The sequence below is a fragment of the Nelumbo lutea genome, chromosome 1 (assembly GCF_056320005.1).
Source record: "Nelumbo lutea isolate HS-2025 chromosome 1, American lotus-T2T, whole genome shotgun sequence".
In the NCBI taxonomy this organism is placed as follows: Eukaryota; Viridiplantae; Streptophyta; class Magnoliopsida; order Proteales; family Nelumbonaceae; genus Nelumbo; species Nelumbo lutea.
The window spans coordinates 6,100,807-6,117,916 of NC_142684.1; the positions used below are offsets into that span (position 1 = coordinate 6,100,807).

Here is a 17,110-nt window from a genome sequence, read left to right on the forward strand (position 1 = left end):
CATCTTATAAAGACCTAGGGATTGTGGGCAAATGCAAGATTAGCCAATCAGGTATTATCCTAAATGGCCTTACACTTAACATCTCAGCCCATAATGATCAAGCACTGCCCGACAAGAGAGGACCTCACCCTTGGCTGCAAGGAATAGTGATGTACTCTCTACTCACATGGATCCCGAGAATTAAAACCATTTGCAAACATTTTGAAACCATACTTATATATATACATAAATTTTGCAAAACAAAATTCCAACGATTGAAATCAACTGCCGGCAGTTTGGTTTCCATCAGAGAGAGTGCATCCCCGATCATTACCTTTGTTTGACAAAGGGGCCGATCCCATCACTATAATCACCCACTCAGATGAATTCTCAAACTGTCCCAACATACCCAGGTTTTGACCCCTGCTAAGGATCTCACTGATTGGTATATCAAAGACAGGCCAATCCGACACCTAGTATAGTACCATAATTGGGTCTAGGGGTCAGGTGTATCTTTCCAGTTTTGCCCATCAATCTCTAAAGTCCAGGGCAACATTGGAAATCTGGTCCGGTTCAAGTAATCCTACATTGCGTGTGCCTTGGGTCTCACCCTGGCGGCTGAGACAAGCCACCCCAATAGTTGGCAGCACACCTGGTTGTGAACATTTAAAACTAACACAAGTCTCATTAAGTGCCTAGTTTTAGGGTCTTACATAGAAGTATACCACACAACATGAATCAAACATGTATTTTATTTATTTACATTAAATATAAAAAATACATCATAATTGATTGAAGCTAAGGGCATACAAAAACTGTCCAACAAAGGTATGCCTGTTCACTGTGCGGATTTAACGAAAAACTGTATGAACCATTTCATCGATTTCACTCTATAACCTCTCTTAGTTCCCATTCTTCATTTTTTATTTCGTGCGCATGCGACCAATGATTTGCCAGCCATTTAGGCTGTTTTGGAATCTCGTCGGACTCTAGATGGTTGGATTCCAAATTCAAATGGGTCTTCTCCAGCATCTCAACTTGTTGCTGATAACCAAAAATCCTCTCAAACCCAATTGCAGAGCAACAACCATAACATTGGAAGCCAAAAAAAATTGGCAAACTGTGAGCATCAGGCCGTCAGCATAGCATGGCAACTCTTTGAACTACCCAGTCTCCTATGTTCTTCCTCCTCCTCATCATCTTCAAGACGAAGAAGAGTATCGGCAATTCTTAATACCTGAAACTCCAACCGAGTTCTCTTTCTTTTCCAAAGATCCGGACTACGGACTTGGTTGAAGAATTGAAGTTGAGAAGTGGATACACAACAGCCACAACCATTACCTAGACAGAAACGAAGACTTTTGACACTAAGTTGCTACCAAAACCACGAGAGATGATCTTGATGTTAACTCCAAGTCTACGGTCATTGTGGAGCTTTATGCAATCATGGTAGTTGCTGCAGACAGGGCAGAGATGCATGCCTACATCCAGGAGCAGCGGAATAACTGGAACCACCTCCTTCTCACCTCCATTAATACAATCACCATGACCGCTGCAACGATGGTCGGGCCGGCAGAAACAGCTGGAATGGGAGCGCCACTTGCCGCACTAAAGTTCTCATCTACTCTATTATATATGGCAGCTATTGGGATGTTGCTGGTGATGAACAAGATTCAGCCATCACAACTCGTAGAAGAACAACGCAATGCGACAATTACATGAGAATCCAATGGGTTTGATTGGTTAATTACATGAGAAGTTGCACCTGCACACTTGGTTGGAAAATCAGTTTTTCTCTTACAAAAAAAAAAAACCTAGTTTTGAACTTGTTCCACATTGGATAATTACAAGGTTTGTTTTCAGTATTTCAATAGGAGCTGATTTGCACTCCTTAGAATTAGTAGAAGAGAGTATGGGGATTCGATACCGCGCAACACGCACGCATGCGTGTGCACACATGTGTGTGGAGCAATGAGGCGCTTTAAAGGCGCACTTTGCTCGCATCTGCGTGGCTCACGATGGGCGGCTGTGGTTTTGGTGCGTTGATGACCATTGATCATCATTGATGAGATCAACGGTCACGATTCGATCGGGTGTGATCAAGAGGCACAATTCAAAGTTAACAGTCACCAATTGTTAATAACTTTTTAAACAGTCACAATGTTTGAAATTGTGACTGTGCAAGGTGCCTTCTCTAAACCAGCACCTACATTTCCCTCATACATTTTCACAAATTATTTAAGGAGTATGAATCAGACTCCAAAGCACACAATTTCAAAATTCACTATCTCTCTCTCTCTCTCTCAGTCCGGTCTGCTACAGTCTCACAGAAGGTTTCTTTGGAGACTCTTCAACTTTGCTGGTTGAAGATTCTCGCACAAGGCTCTATTGTTCCATGGGAACGAATTTGCCTGTAACCCGACAGCAAACTCAGTAAAACTGAGTGGGGGCAAATAACGTTTTAAAGACAGTGTCTTCAGATGTGCCTCAGAGCTTCTCCTCCTAAGTTACAGCGACCCCATCTTCCCCAACAGGCTATTCAAGCAACTTCACGGGCAAATCCGAACAACTCTTACACTTGGTAGTCCTAGTCCTATGGATGTTAAATTGTTAAGGACGCCATGGACAAGGTGTTAGCTCTTGACAGGGCTTACCCATTGCCCTTGCTTGGAGTGATGCTTGACAAGTTCCCTAAAGCCGTGGAGCTTGCCATGTGGTGGCCACAACAAAGTAAATTACGAGAACAAGACTTGGGTGGAAGAAGAGAAGGAAATGGATGGAACAGATAGCTGGAAAGAGGAAATGAAGTAGATAGTTGCGGTTTTGAAGAGGAAGGACATTGAAGAGTACTTGAGACTGGGCAAGATAGCTTTGAAAGTTAACAGATTTTTAGCCATTTCTGGTCCTTTACTCACAGGTCTCGCAGCCGTTGGGTCACAGGACGAAGAGCACGGTGAAATCCTCGTATTGATGAAATCTATGCCCGAGCCCAACCGGAAAAAGAAGGGGAGAGAGAAAGAGAGGGAGAGTGGTGAAAGTAAAATTGGGTTTAAAAAAATATATATATCAAGTGAGGGAATATTAATGGAATTTAATAGTAAGTGTAGAGTTAGTCAATTATTAAAAACAGTATGAATAGAATTAGTCAATCAATTTTAAAACAGTAAAGGTACAATTAGTCAATTAATTAAACGATAAGGATAATTTAAAAAAATTATCCTAAGGAAAATGTTACCACATTGATTAGGGGGGAGAGAGAGAGAAATGATAGATTATAATAGGAGAAAATTGTTAGACTACTTAAAGAGGGTTTTTACTGTAATTTTCTCAATTCCAAGATGGATCAAAGGAATTGATGCGTTGAACTTAAAAATACATAAAACTTCCGGTTGATGAAAATAGGGTTCGATTAACCTAAATATAGGGTTTTAGATTGATAAATTAGGGTCAAAACATTAAGAAGGATTAACCTTCTTTTAGGAAAATTAACATTCGTATTCAACATTTGACTCATTTCGGGGCAACTCTGTGTTTAAGTTTATTAAGTTTATGCTCTCTACCAAAGAGATCTTGCAATTCTTTTATTAATTCAGCCTATCATCACCGTCCTTATATGGTCTCGTTATCCGAATCTTGAACTTCACAAATTTTTTAATATAGAAATTGTATGTTTTGTGGAATATGATATTAAATAGTTAGATGAAAATATACTTTTAAATAAAAAATTCAACATGTTTTTGGCTTCACTTTTCCAAAAAAAAAAAAAACATATATTTTTATATTTTGTTTTGAGAAACAATTTGTTTTAAAACCAAATGATTTTAATTTATCTTTGAAACTAGTAAAAGGAAAAACAATTTACATTGTAGAACTACCCCTAATGAGCTCACTTTTAAGCATGATTAAAAGCTGGGCCAAACTATTTTCGTCTCGTCTTTATTTTATGGGTTCAATTATGATATTGGAAAAATTGGTAACCAATGAACTGTTATCATAAAAATGACAATCAAGTGGTATTTAACAAAGTTCAAGGGGGCTTTGGATTGGTCAAATCTCTTCTAGTATCATGTCTTTCTGCGAGGGGCATCTACTCCTAATTTTGTATATTTTTTATGATGTGGCTTTGGCACCAATATTAAAAAAATCTAAGACAAAAGATGATCCATTTGTGACTTGCAAGATGTATCTATTTCTCTTAAAATGTTTAGAGTGAAAACATTTTAATCTTAAATTTTTATTTTAATTACTCAAATGTTATGACTAAATTGATGTTATGATAATATCCACACCCACTAAGGAAAGATCCAACATAGACCGAATTAGTAGTTTAGGGCTGGAATTCACCATGCCAAGAGCCTGCCCTTTTGGAAGCCGGATGGGCTACAAACATGTTGGTAGCAATATTACTTCCAACATGATCTGTAGTTGCATATCTCAAAAATACTTATTTGTCTGTTAACTGTTATCATTTAGGGGGTTATACCGTGGAGACGCCAATCATATTTGAGATGTGCATTATACATCATGTTGGAAGTAAGGGTGCAAATTGGACATCCCATTTGAAGAATTTACATTGTACAATTTTCGAATTCAGATCTGCGTCCCACAACATCTCACAGTACATCCTCACTGTATATTAAAAACATTTCCCCATGATAGTACCAAAACTGATTATGTTATCATGGGGAGATATTCCCAATACATGACAGAAATATACTGTGGAACATTGTGGGGCGCAGATGTGAATTCACCATTTTGGGCTTTTGGGTTTTTGGCACCGCGTCAGTCTATCCTAGGCATGCCATGATCTTGCTTGGCCTAAGATATTGGTGCTAGTCAGTATTAACTGAAGAGAGATTCCAGTGTTCTAACTTGTAAGGCTCTTAGCAGATCGAATGATCGGACTCTGAAAATCAGGAACCAGTGACCTTTCTGGGTTCTGTTTAAATGACAGTTTTTATAGGTTAAATGGGCTTAAACGTCCAATTACTCAATGAAACCATGATCTGTTAAGCATTCTCGTTTTTCATCCAATCCGAGTATTACAACATTGAAGAAATTCTAAAATTATAATTCACTACCTGAAAAAAGGCTTATCATCATGGAATACTGTCAACAATATTCTTGTGAATAGCTATGCACTTACAATCGAAAAGTTGTTAACATTCAGTTTGGAAAGAGTACAAATGCAAATATGTTCAGCGTAAATACATACAAAATATAAGGTTTTGCATTTTGTACTACTTCCAAACTCAACCTAAGGGTCAACTTGATTCAAAGAGGCAAAATAACTTACAGATGTTTAATAAATATAGGTCATAGTGAATTGATTAGCAATTTAATAGTACACTCATTTGTGTAATTGGTTCTTAGGGGTGCAACATCAGCGGGGCCAATCCAAGTTTGGATTGATTCAGCCGGCAATTTTATATGGGTTGAGTTTGGATTTTTGGTCTTCAAGCTAAGTCTGAGTTTAAAAGTTTGAACTTTTTAATTTTTTTAAGTTGGGATAGGATTTAGTCCTTAGATAGCTCAGCTCGACCTGATTGTAGTCTGACTATAAACAAGTATATATGCATATGCATATATAGACATATATTTGCATACACGATGCACATATTTTGTTCAATTTAATTTTTTTAGTCTAAAATATTTTATATTATAAATTTAAATTTTTAATTTTCTTTTAAAAAATATCGTTGTAATTTTTTAAGTTTAAACATTTTGAATTGACTGACCAAACTAAAAACTAATCCAAATTGATACTAATGTTTTCAACCCACCATTGACTTGACTGGTTGAACCATTCAAACCATCACTTGACCTTGATTCTAGGTTTGGTTTTGTTAAAACCCGCCATTCAGTAAAAAATTGTTAGATCCAAAAGGTTCAACTATTGACCCATTTGACCTAGTCACCGAGTTACAATTACACACTTAATGTATGTGCAAACTTTTGGAGGCCATAACGTTGCACTGTTGTCACGGTCTGACACAGGCTTAGCCTTGCCTACGCTTGGTGGACTTACTTTAAGGGAGAGCTACCCCCGTGACACTCTAGTGTTCGTTCGCTTGAGGTGATCTTTTTTTGGATTTTGGTAACCTTTCAAGACCTCTATGCTTTCCAAGGTGCTATGGGCTCCTTGCCTCACTATTTTCATGAAAACCCCTTTTTTGGCATTGAATTGCAATTTTTCATATTTTACAAATAAAAAATAAAAATTAAATTAAAAACATCAATTAAATATAAAACAATACATGCATTATATATAAAACATAATTATATAATATTTGTTGATAAAACGTGTATTTGCCACACACACACACACACACAATGGTCTAACCCATTCAACCTAGATGGTCGAACTAGTGACCCGCAACTTAGAGGAGAAAGCAGTCAACCATATATAATATGTCTTAATTAGAATTAGGGAAGTGGAGATTAGTCAAGAGTCTAACAAATAAAACTTAATTATTAGCAACATTTTAGGAATGAGGAAAGGTTTTGGGAATTAGGAGAGACGTTTATTAAGTAATTTTATAATTTTAGTATACGAGGAGAGAGAATAAGAGTGGGAAAATGAGAATTTAAGAGCAAAAAATTAGGAATTTTGAGAGGTTTAGGGAGAGGAGACGTAGACGACCATGAGAACCTGGTTGACAAAAATTCTACTAAATGTTTTTTAAGGTTGTGTTTGGTTTGAAGGAAAAAGTAGGGAAAGGAAGGGCGTTTTCCTCCCCCAAAGTAGAGCAAAAAATTCTACCTTTTCCTTCAAACCATACATAGCCTAAGGGTAAATTTCTGAAACCTCCCCCAAAGTTTCTCATTATTGCTGAAGCCTCCCCTAAACTTTGGTAATTGCATTTACTTCCCTTGAACTTTCTGACATAGTTGCAAGCAGATCCTTTCCAGTAGAAAGATGCACAAAAAATTCCAAAGTACCCATGTAATTACTGTCAAGGTTGGTTTATACCGAAAAACAATACAAACATTATAAAAATAAAAAATAGAGAATTTAATAAAGTTGTAACTTTACATTTGAGTGATTGATATGAAGGGCAAATTTGAAAAATAAATCAATTTTCAAAAAAGAGATTTGAAGGGTTTGGGCTAGCAATTCAAATGAAGAGAAAATTGGAAAATAAATATTTTGGTAAAAAATAATTACATGGGTATTTTAGACATTTTCATGCCTCTTTTTAGAAGATTGTAACAAAGGGGGCCTACTTGCAACTATGCCAGAAACTCAAAGGGAGGTAATTGCAATTACCAAACTTCAGTGGAGGTTTCAGCAACAACCAGAAACTTCAGGTAAGGTTTTACCAATTTACCCTTTTTTAATAATTAAAAAACCACAATAAATAGAGGAGAGAAAAAGAAGCAATAAATGAGGGAGAGATTGTAGGGATGTGGAGGGCAAGGGTGAGAGAAATATCATCTAATAAAGAGCCATCATTTATTAGAATTTCTTTGTTAGAAATATATGAATTGGGGACTTGGGAATGTGTGTGTGTGTAAGAGAGAGAGAGAGAGAGAGAGAGAGATGGGGGTTATGAGAGCAATGGTTAAGGGGAGGTTTTAGGAGTGGAAGATATTTTAAGACGACTTTTAGGCAAAGAATGAAGAAAAATAGGAAAAAATATAATTTTCTTTGATAAAAACCTAAAGGGGGTAGAGATAGAGGAAATGGGGGTGCTGAATTATTGATATGGCATTAAGGAGAGGGCTGGGAAGGGGTAAGAGAGAAAGAAGAGAGGTTTAGGCTATGTTTGGTTTGTACAGGTTCCCCTATCTTTCCTTTTCTTTCTCTACTTTTTCCTTCAAACCAAACATAGCCTTATGGAAAGAAGAGAGAGGGAGGAATGAGAGGAGAGGGCTGCTGATGTGGGTCCAAATCGCTTTATAATATAGTATAGGTTTTTTTAATAAATCGTACATATATGCATATATATATATATACATGTATATCAACTTTTCCTATACATAGGCTGATTGATTAACCAAGTTCAATCTTAATACATCATATTTTAATAATATTTTAATATGGACTCGGTTCAGATTGGACAGTTCACACTTGATCTCACATTTTAGAGGTCTGAATGTAATAGACATGTTAGGTAAGCACAATGAGTGAGCACGTAATAACTGTGTAACACATGCCTTTCATTCAAATGTTTTTACTCCATTAGATAGAAATTATTCATTATTTTATTATCTTTATCAAAATAATTAAAAATAAAAAACAATGAAAAAGAAAAACATAAATGGTAACACGTTTTGTTTACCTTTTTCATTGATTATATTTTTAATTATTTTGACAAAAATAATAAAATAATAGATAATTTTTATCTAATGTTTAAATGAAAAACACATTAACTGGGATATGTATCACATAACTATTAGGTATTCAATAATTTGTGCTTACTTAACGTTCTTAGTACATCCGGACCCACGTTTTAGGCCCAATTATTAAGATTGGACCTGACACCCCTATTGGATTCCATTTATTCTTCTTGCAGATACAACTTGGTTCAATCAATCTCGGTAGAGATAGCTCACAGGAAATACACCTCCATTCCTTTTGTTTTAAGTGCATGTACCTCTTTCAGTCTCTTGATTTTTCAATTAATTTTAATAGCAATTAAAAATAAAGAAAAAAAGAAAAAACGGTCGGAGCTCCTTCACACATATCCAAGCAATCGAGGCCTATTTGGATATCATCTAATGAAAGTCAGCTGATCAAATAGTCAGAAATATATATGTAGAAACATGTGCATATAATTAATATATGTAGAAACACGTTATGATGAAAGGGACTCATCTTTGCACATTTCATAAAAGAAAAAGAGAAAAAAAAAAAAAAAAAACAAAAAACACATTGACTTTCAATCCACCCAAATCTACTTTGTCATTCCATATTCCAAAATCGACAGTCTATAGAAGTTTCTTATGACCTGATGATTTTTTTTTTCAAAATAAGTTGCGTTATATTTAAGGCTCCAAATGTATCCGTTTGTCCAAATTAGAATTCAAATTTAATTCGGTTAAGAGTGATCCGAGTTTGTTTATAATTGGAGTTGGATCGAATGCGGATTCACCAAATATTTTATTTTTTTAAACAAAATTCGTTTGAATGCTATATTTATATTTTTCAAGTTGCAGCTAGAGTCATTTACTAAAATACCTCCTAGTTTTTCTGCATTTATACTAAAATTTATCTTATATAGTTCATTAGTTTGTATAATCTTGTTTTATTGAAGGGAAAATCTATGATACGGAAAAGATATGGTATGGTAAAAGTTTTAACCAGTCAAAACTCACCCATGAATTTTGATAAATAACACCTGATTGGGATTCCAATTGATTGGTCAAAAAATTTTCAGATATATAGTCGAACCCAAATATAAATATGTACAATACAAATAGATACAAATTAAGTAATACAGGATACAAGGTTTTGCATTCTACACATTTGTACTTGTACTCTTTCCAAACTGAACCTTAAGAACTGTTTGTATCGTCGCCTAGAAATGATCACCCATCTGATCTCAATGAAAAATGTTCAAGGGTATGGGCTCATGGTTGTTATTTGTTTGTTGAGAAAGTATTTCTATCAAAGTATCCTCACTTCATATCAAGGTTTTAGAAAGAAAATTAATCCTGCGTCCACACCAGAGTTTGGTTGGAGAAAATGTAGAGTCCTTGTGATTATATTGAGGCTTCACGTTTCAGGTAAATGTAAAAAACGTATACCAAACTAGAGATGAAGAAGAGACGTCAATCATAGTGATTTACTCCTTCAATTCACATGATCCATGTTTACAAAGTAACTATAATTGGCTTGCATCCATTAATTAGAACTTTAACATCATTGTGGCTTCTCATGTTCAGCTTTTTATTAATCTGGTAAGAGAGTTGGTCCGCACTTTACCATGAGCAAGATTGATATTTCCTTTTTATATTCTTTTGTTTAAATTTCTTCAAATGGCCATAAGGATTAAAACCATTATTTACTAAAATGCAAACCATAGGTTTTAGTAAATATATACATGAAATTATAGGGATTGTTTTAGTAGATGATTCTATTTTTGGTTCATTTTGTTCATGATAATGCAATATCAAAGTTACTTCTAATTCATCTTAGATTAATAAGTGGAGAAATGAGGGTTTTAATCTTCATGCCCGTTTGGACAAATTTGATGAAAACATGAGAAAATAAAAAATGGAAATGCCATTCTTGCCCCTGGTAAAATGTGGACAAACTCTCTTACCACATAAAAAAAAGGTGAACAAGAGATGGAAAAATGAGGTTAAAATTCTAATTGATGCAAATCAATTATAGTTTGAAAACATGGATCACCTGAAGGAGAAAATCGCCATGAAAACATGGATCACAAGAGATGTCTATTATTGTTAGACAAAATATGGAGCTTAAATAATAGCACCAACTTAAAACGTGAAGCCTCACCAATAAAGGTCTTCTCCAACCAAATTCTGTTTGGGAAGGTTTTCTTCTTAAAAGCTTGATATGAAGTATTGTTGCGGACAAATCTATGATAACATATTCAAATGTCACTCAAAATTTAAGTAAAATAGAGATAGAGAGAAATAAGCATAGAGAATACATAGATTTGCATGGTTCGGCTTATAGCTTACATTCATGGGTGAAGGAGGAACAAAAATCCACTATGAAGTTGGTAATGGAAAAGAAATACAGAATTATGCTCTCACAGAAAATCCTAAGCCCCAAATACACATAATGTCCCACTTGTTTCTCACAAGACTCAAACTCTATGTACAAGAGAGAAGCGGGTCGCCACAAACTCAGACTCTATGTACCAAAAAAAAATTAATTCGGAATGTATTCATGAAACGAATCGCCACAAAAAATTCAAAGCACAAACAATATTAAATATACTTTTAAGGTAAACCAAGAGCCCATATACACCCTTGAACATGTTTCACTCAGTTTAAATGGTCATGTGACCATTTTACGATGGAAATTTTTGAGGGAAATCAATAGAGGGTGCTTTAGTAAATGGCTTTATTAATAATACATAATATTTTACTGCTTCTCAATTTATCTTATTAATGCCATTCAATATCTTATTGCAACTTTAATTCAATTTGATTTTTCAAACTCAAATATAAGGCTCAGATTGGAAGGTCTCCAAATCTCCTACCCACAAAGCATTACAGCCGTGCATTGGAATATCTACCATGTATAATAACATACAAGAAAAGGAAATGCTCCCTATTTTCAAATCTGAGCTGATTTGGGAATATGGACAGTGCAAATACATACAAGGTTTTGCAATCTATATATTTCTGTATTTCCCTCCAAACCTAGCCTTAAAATCAAATTTGGATCTACCCACATATCTAAGGGAGAAAATCCATTACCCAGTTGCTTGTTGATTTGAACTGCAAGAACAATCAGGACAATTAATTAATGAATTCTGGAATTGTCATGGACTTTAGACTTTTGAGATAATAAATTACACCTTGTGCACTGAGCTTTGAAATCACATTTCTTGTTTCCACAAGTTGGAACGAAGCGTGTTCATGTTGCAAAGTCGTTATTATCTTCACTAAACCCAGAGAACCCGGGAAGAAGGCCAGGGAACTATCTCTATAAATACTTCCCCTTTGCACCAGACTCTCCACACCAATTTTCTTCTTTCGTTAATTCTTTTTCATCTATGGCTACTCACAGAAGGATAGCCTTCATTGTCCTTGTGGCCGGAATTCTGGCCGGGCTTCCGCCGGAAGCTGTAGTGGGTCAGAACTGTGGTTGTGACCCAAATCTCTGCTGTAGCCAATGGGGATATTGTGGTACAGGGTCCGATTACTGTGGTGCTGGATGCCAAGCGGGTCCTTGCGACAGTGGTAGTGGGGGTGTTTCAGTGGCTGACGTCGTGACACAGAGCTTCTTTGACGGGATAATTAATCAGGCAGACTCCGGTTGCGCTGGCAAGAGTTTTTACACCAGGGATGCTTTCCTTAACGCTCTTAATTCCTATCCTAGCTTTGGCCAAGATGGGACCTCCGATGTCTCGAAGCGTGAAATCGCAGCTTTCTTTGCCCATGTCACGCATGAGACTGGACGTAAGTCCTCTATTCAACTCACTCGGTAAATTTATCGAATAACTCGGAGATTGATTAATAACTAATCAGAAATGAACTGGATTGGAATTTTATTGCGTGTGACTAACTAGCAGACTATATAGAATGCTTCAGTAACGTGGAGACTTTTCTGGGTGTACAGACTTCTGCTACATAGAAGAGATTGATGGTGCGTCGAAGGATTACTGCGACGAGACGAATACACAGTACCCATGCGTTCCAGGAAAAGGGTATTACGGCCGTGGGCCGATTCAACTATCGTGGAATTACAACTACGGGGCTGCCGGAAACGATATCGGATTCGACGGGCTGAATTATCCGGAGACGGTGGCCAATGACGTCGTGGTGTCTTTCAAGACAGCCTTCTGGTTTTGGATGAACAATGTCCATTCGATTATGACTTCCGGACAAGGGTTCGGCGCAACGATCCGAGCCATCAATGGAATGGAATGTGATGGAGGAAACCCAGATGCTGTTCAGGCTCGCGTTGGGTATTACACAGACTACTGTAATCAATTTGGTGTGTCAACGGGTGACAACCTTTCTTGCTAGAATCACTGTAATTCTCTTCATGAAATAAAAGGATACAATTGACAGAGTTGTATCTGACAATCTGCTGGCTGGTTTTTGTTGTATTAAGAAAAATGAATAATAATAATAAAAAAAGAAATAAAAGGGTTTCTTCATTCTTGGCCTCCTTAATTTTTTTGGGTAAATTTCGAAAATTTCAATGGGTAAATTACGAAAACCCCCCTTACTATTAGAGTGCGTTACTTTTACCACCTAAATTAGCCTAACATATAACTAAAAACTTTAACTACAAAAGAAAACGACTGAATTAGACCAACATATAAGCCTTTCATCACTAGTGCTATGATCGGGTTGGATTTGGGTCGGATTAAGCAATATATATTAATCAAATCTAACTACTTAAGTCTTCAATATGAATCTAATTAGCAATCTAATTGAATTTTAAATTTCATATATATATATATATATATATATTATATATCATATATTCATATTGATCAAATATTATAAGACTTAGATCAGAGTCGAATTTAATCCTCCCCCTCTTTATATTTTTAAAATATATAAAAAATGAAATTAATCACTTTGAAATAAAAATATATAATAACTTAATATAAACATGAAATGTTGAATTTATTATATACATATATATAATATAATATATAATTATACATTTTTATGTTTATATGTAACTATATGAATTTAAATTATATATTTTTATGTTTATATGTAACCATATAAATTTGACATATTAAATTAAATATATATAATGGTCAAACTCAAATTTAATCAAATTGGATGGGGTTAAATTTGCATCTTATTGGATGCAAATTGTAAATCGGATCTTGTAGACAAATCATTCAAGTCTAAGATAATCAGATAAAAAGGACAAATTCAGTATTGGACTTTTGGAGCCCATTGACAGGCATATTCACCGGCAAAGAGTAGAAGAAGAGTAGAAAACAAGCCCATTTCTCCTAAAATGTCAAATAAGAAAACTAAGGGCAAATACGTCTATAATGGTAACATAGGCATTTTGAAAAATTTAATAAGTCATATGACGTGCACATGAAAGCCAATGGAGGAACTTTTTCTGATACACTTGTGAGGTATTTGCAACTTGGGCTCGATTTGAAAAGAGTACAAATACAAATATGTACAGTATAAATACATATAAAATAATACAAAATATAACGTTTTACACTTTATATATTTACATTTGTACTCCTTCCAAACTGAGCCCAAAGAGTACAAATTTAAATATGTAGAGTGCAAAATTTTGTATTTTGTATTATTTTACTTGTATTTATATTGTACATATTTGCATTTGTATTAAGTCTGCAACTTGGGTCGGGTTGGCCTGAATCAAACCTTAACCCAACCCAAAAAAGTTGGGTTGGGTTGGGTCGGGTTGATGTTTGAATTAGGGTTAGGGTTGAAATTCATGAACCCGACTTTACTTCGGGTTGGATTAGGGTTGACCCCTTAGCCAACCCGAGCCAATTCGAACCCGACTCTATAGCACATGTAATATGTAATATATAATATACATTGATTTGTTTAGATGCATGATATTTGTATAGCCCCCACCACATAGTATCATGTATTTCTGTTAAAATAATCACTTCACTTAATCCTAATCAGAAAGACTAAAACCTTAATAACATTATTTTATGTTTTTTTGAAAATTTTATTCTTCATCTCCTCTATGTTGTTTGCTGCCCAAGAAAGATCTATCATAAGTCATAATTCATAATAAACTATAGTCATTTCTAACACTTGTTTTTCTGAAATTTGTACCAAAAGAACAACAAAAAATGTCAACAAACAAATACTAATAAAATATAGAATTAATATATGTAGTGAAAGTTGAGTTAAGATCTAAAATTGAGAAATTCTATGAGGCTTTAAGGGATGAGAAGATGGTTGGATTGGGCCCAACCCTAACCCGAAATTGACTTTGGATTGAATTGGGTTGGGCTAGGGTTGAAGGAATTTAGTTAGAGTTGGGTTGGTCAGATTGGATTAGGGTTAACATTGGGGTTTAGAACTTAGGGTTAGACTAGGGTTGGGGTCAACCTAACCTAACCCGGCCCGACATGCAGCCCTAATTTATACTCCTTCCAAACTGAGCCTTGGGATTTTTATGGTTTTCTTCAGCTATACAATTCATAGCCCCATCGTACAGTTGGAGTGAATCTGGGTGGAGGAACGATGCCAAATACACGGGGTGATGCTATATGTAGACTAGTACAGTCTGGTAGGCTTCTTTTTTATTCTTTCAATCTCGCTTAACAAAACTTGTACGTCACGTAACATGGGTTGGATAAGGGCAAGGATTTAAATTCCCCAAAGTATTGGGGCATATTGGCTGATGCATATCGTATCGGAACCCTTCCAATACGCTCTCATACGCAATGTTTCGGTCCCACCAATTTTAGGGGGTAGATGGGCCTTAAATCCACCTTCTTCAATCAGATTGAAAAAAAAAAATATGAACAGGTCAATGTGCCCTTACCGGCATTCCAAGGTGGTCAAACCATTCATCCGTTCAACCTGAACAACAGTTTTTTTGCCCTTTTTTATTTTTTAAATTGAAACAAACCATCTTCAAACTAGACTGTCTCAAAAAAAAAAAAAAAAATGGTGGCCAAAGCCGTTCTAATTCCATATCATTTTTAAAACATTGGTTTTGTGGACCATAATAGACTAAGATACTTACCAACCAGTCTACAACTTAAAGAAATCTCCTTACATCTTTTGACCATCTAGACTCTTAGAAGTTACCAAATGGCACGGAAGTATCTGTAGATCTATTTACCAACACATTATTGGTAAGGTTCATCCAAAGGCATTATATTATTACTATATTGAGATGGACTTCTCTTGATGTGTACCATTGCTAACTCAGAGCTGCAATGGTACGAAGATAACTTATGGTTCATCTTTCGGAACAAGACTACAAGATGGTAATTCACAAAAATCTTTTCAAAGCTTGTGGCTCCGAAGATTATTTTTATTCTATACCTTGGCACTTACAAGTGTGCAAATACAAACTGCAGGAAAAAGAAAAACGAAGAATAAGCAATAAGAGAAAATACTCTTTTACTTTTTATTTTCTATTTTGGCAATTATTCTCTCTTATATCAGGGAACGTTTCTTTTTTTTTTTTTTTCATCTCGAGAATGTAACGAGTTTTCCAACCTGAAATGATCGACAATACATTCATATAAACCTCAAAGCAAACCTGGGAAGAAGAATTACTGTAATTCTAGCAAGAGAGATTGTCACCCGGTGACACACCAAATTGATTACAGTAACCTGTGTAAAACCCAACGCGAGACTGAACTTTATCCGGAGCTCCTCCACTACATTCACCTCTATTGATTTTCTTGATCGTCGCCCCAAATCCTTGGCCGGAAGTTATGATTGAATGCACATTTTTCCATCCAAAACCAAAGTGCTGCCTTGAAAGACACCACCACGTCAGTCGCCACCGTCTCCGGAGAACCCAAACCATCGAATCCGATGCTCTTTCCGGCACCTCCGTAGTTGTAATTCCAAGATAGCTGAAGTGGTCCGCGGCCGAAGTACTGTTTCCCTGGAGCGCACGGGTACTGCGTGTAGCTCGGGTCGCAGTAGTCCTTTCTGGTTTCTTCTTTCTCGTTTATGAAACAGAAATCTGCAGACGACCCAAAAGATTAAACTTAGGTTACTGAAAACTTCGATTTACTACTAATTAACATGCAAAACTCCCTGAGTTACTCAGTTGAACAGAAAAAGAAGAGACAGTGAGAAGAGAAAACTCACGTCCAGTCTCGTGGGTGGCATGAGCAAAGAAGGCTGCAATCTCACGCTTGGAGTCGTCGGGCGTCCCCGTCTCGCCGAAGCCGGGATACGAAGCAAGGGCGTTGAGGAATGCATCCCGGGTATAGAAATTTTTGCCCTCGCAGTACACCGTTGCTAGTTACAGGAGTACATGGACCCTCTTGGCATCCAGAGCCACAGTAATCGTCGCCTAAGCCACAGTACCCATGCTTGCTACAGCACTTGTCTGGGGCACAGCCACAGTTCTGACCCACAGTGGATTCCGGCAAAAGTCCGGCTAGAATTGCGGCCACGAGAAAAGTAAGGGCTGTGGTTTTGAGAGTGGCCATGGACGTAAGGAGAATGAAGTAAAAGAAACCGACGAGAAGATGTGTGGTTTTGGGCGGAGCAACACAATCAGGTAAGTGCAGACTTATAGTTGGAGTTACTTGGTCAATGGTCAATAGTCAATACATTGAGAGACATACTATGTGGAAATTTGTAGAAGAAAGACTCAAGTCTAGAAAATAGAAATCACGACAGTTGATTTGAACTCCTCCACATGTTACAAATTGAAAAGTGACTTCCGTTGATTCGTTCATCACCATTACTACATTAACATTTCCATTGCTTATTTGACAATTTATATCAACATGGACGTGCCGTG

The 17,110-nt window shown here is 36.1% G+C and overlaps 1 protein-coding gene and 2 pseudogenes across 2 annotated transcripts; 2 read left to right on the forward strand and 1 right to left on the reverse strand.

Moving 5' to 3' along the window:
• Nucleotides 1-1,425: 1,425 nt before the first annotated feature.
• On the forward strand, nt 1,426-4,619 carry LOC148873329 (putative F-box protein At4g22030 pseudogene; annotated as a pseudogene).
• A 6,811-nt stretch (nt 4,620-11,430) lies between these two features.
• Nucleotides 11,431-12,791, forward strand: LOC148873330 (endochitinase PR4-like). The gene is made up of 2 exons (XM_088964648.1): nt 11,431-12,087; nt 12,248-12,791. Exons 1-2 carry the CDS (start codon nt 11,682-11,684, stop codon nt 12,655-12,657), a joined length of 816 nt encoding a protein of 271 aa, XP_088820774.1. The 5' UTR covers nt 11,431-11,681; the 3' UTR covers nt 12,658-12,791.
• Nucleotides 12,792-15,720: 2,929 nt separating this feature from the next.
• LOC148873331 (endochitinase PR4-like) lies at nt 15,721-16,881 on the reverse strand (annotated as a pseudogene). The gene is made up of 2 exons (XR_016105017.1): nt 16,447-16,881; nt 15,721-16,318 (listed from the first exon to the last, which is right to left on the reverse strand). The product of XR_016105017.1 is annotated as an endochitinase PR4-like (transcript).
• Between the last annotated feature and the right edge of the window lie 229 nt (nt 16,882-17,110).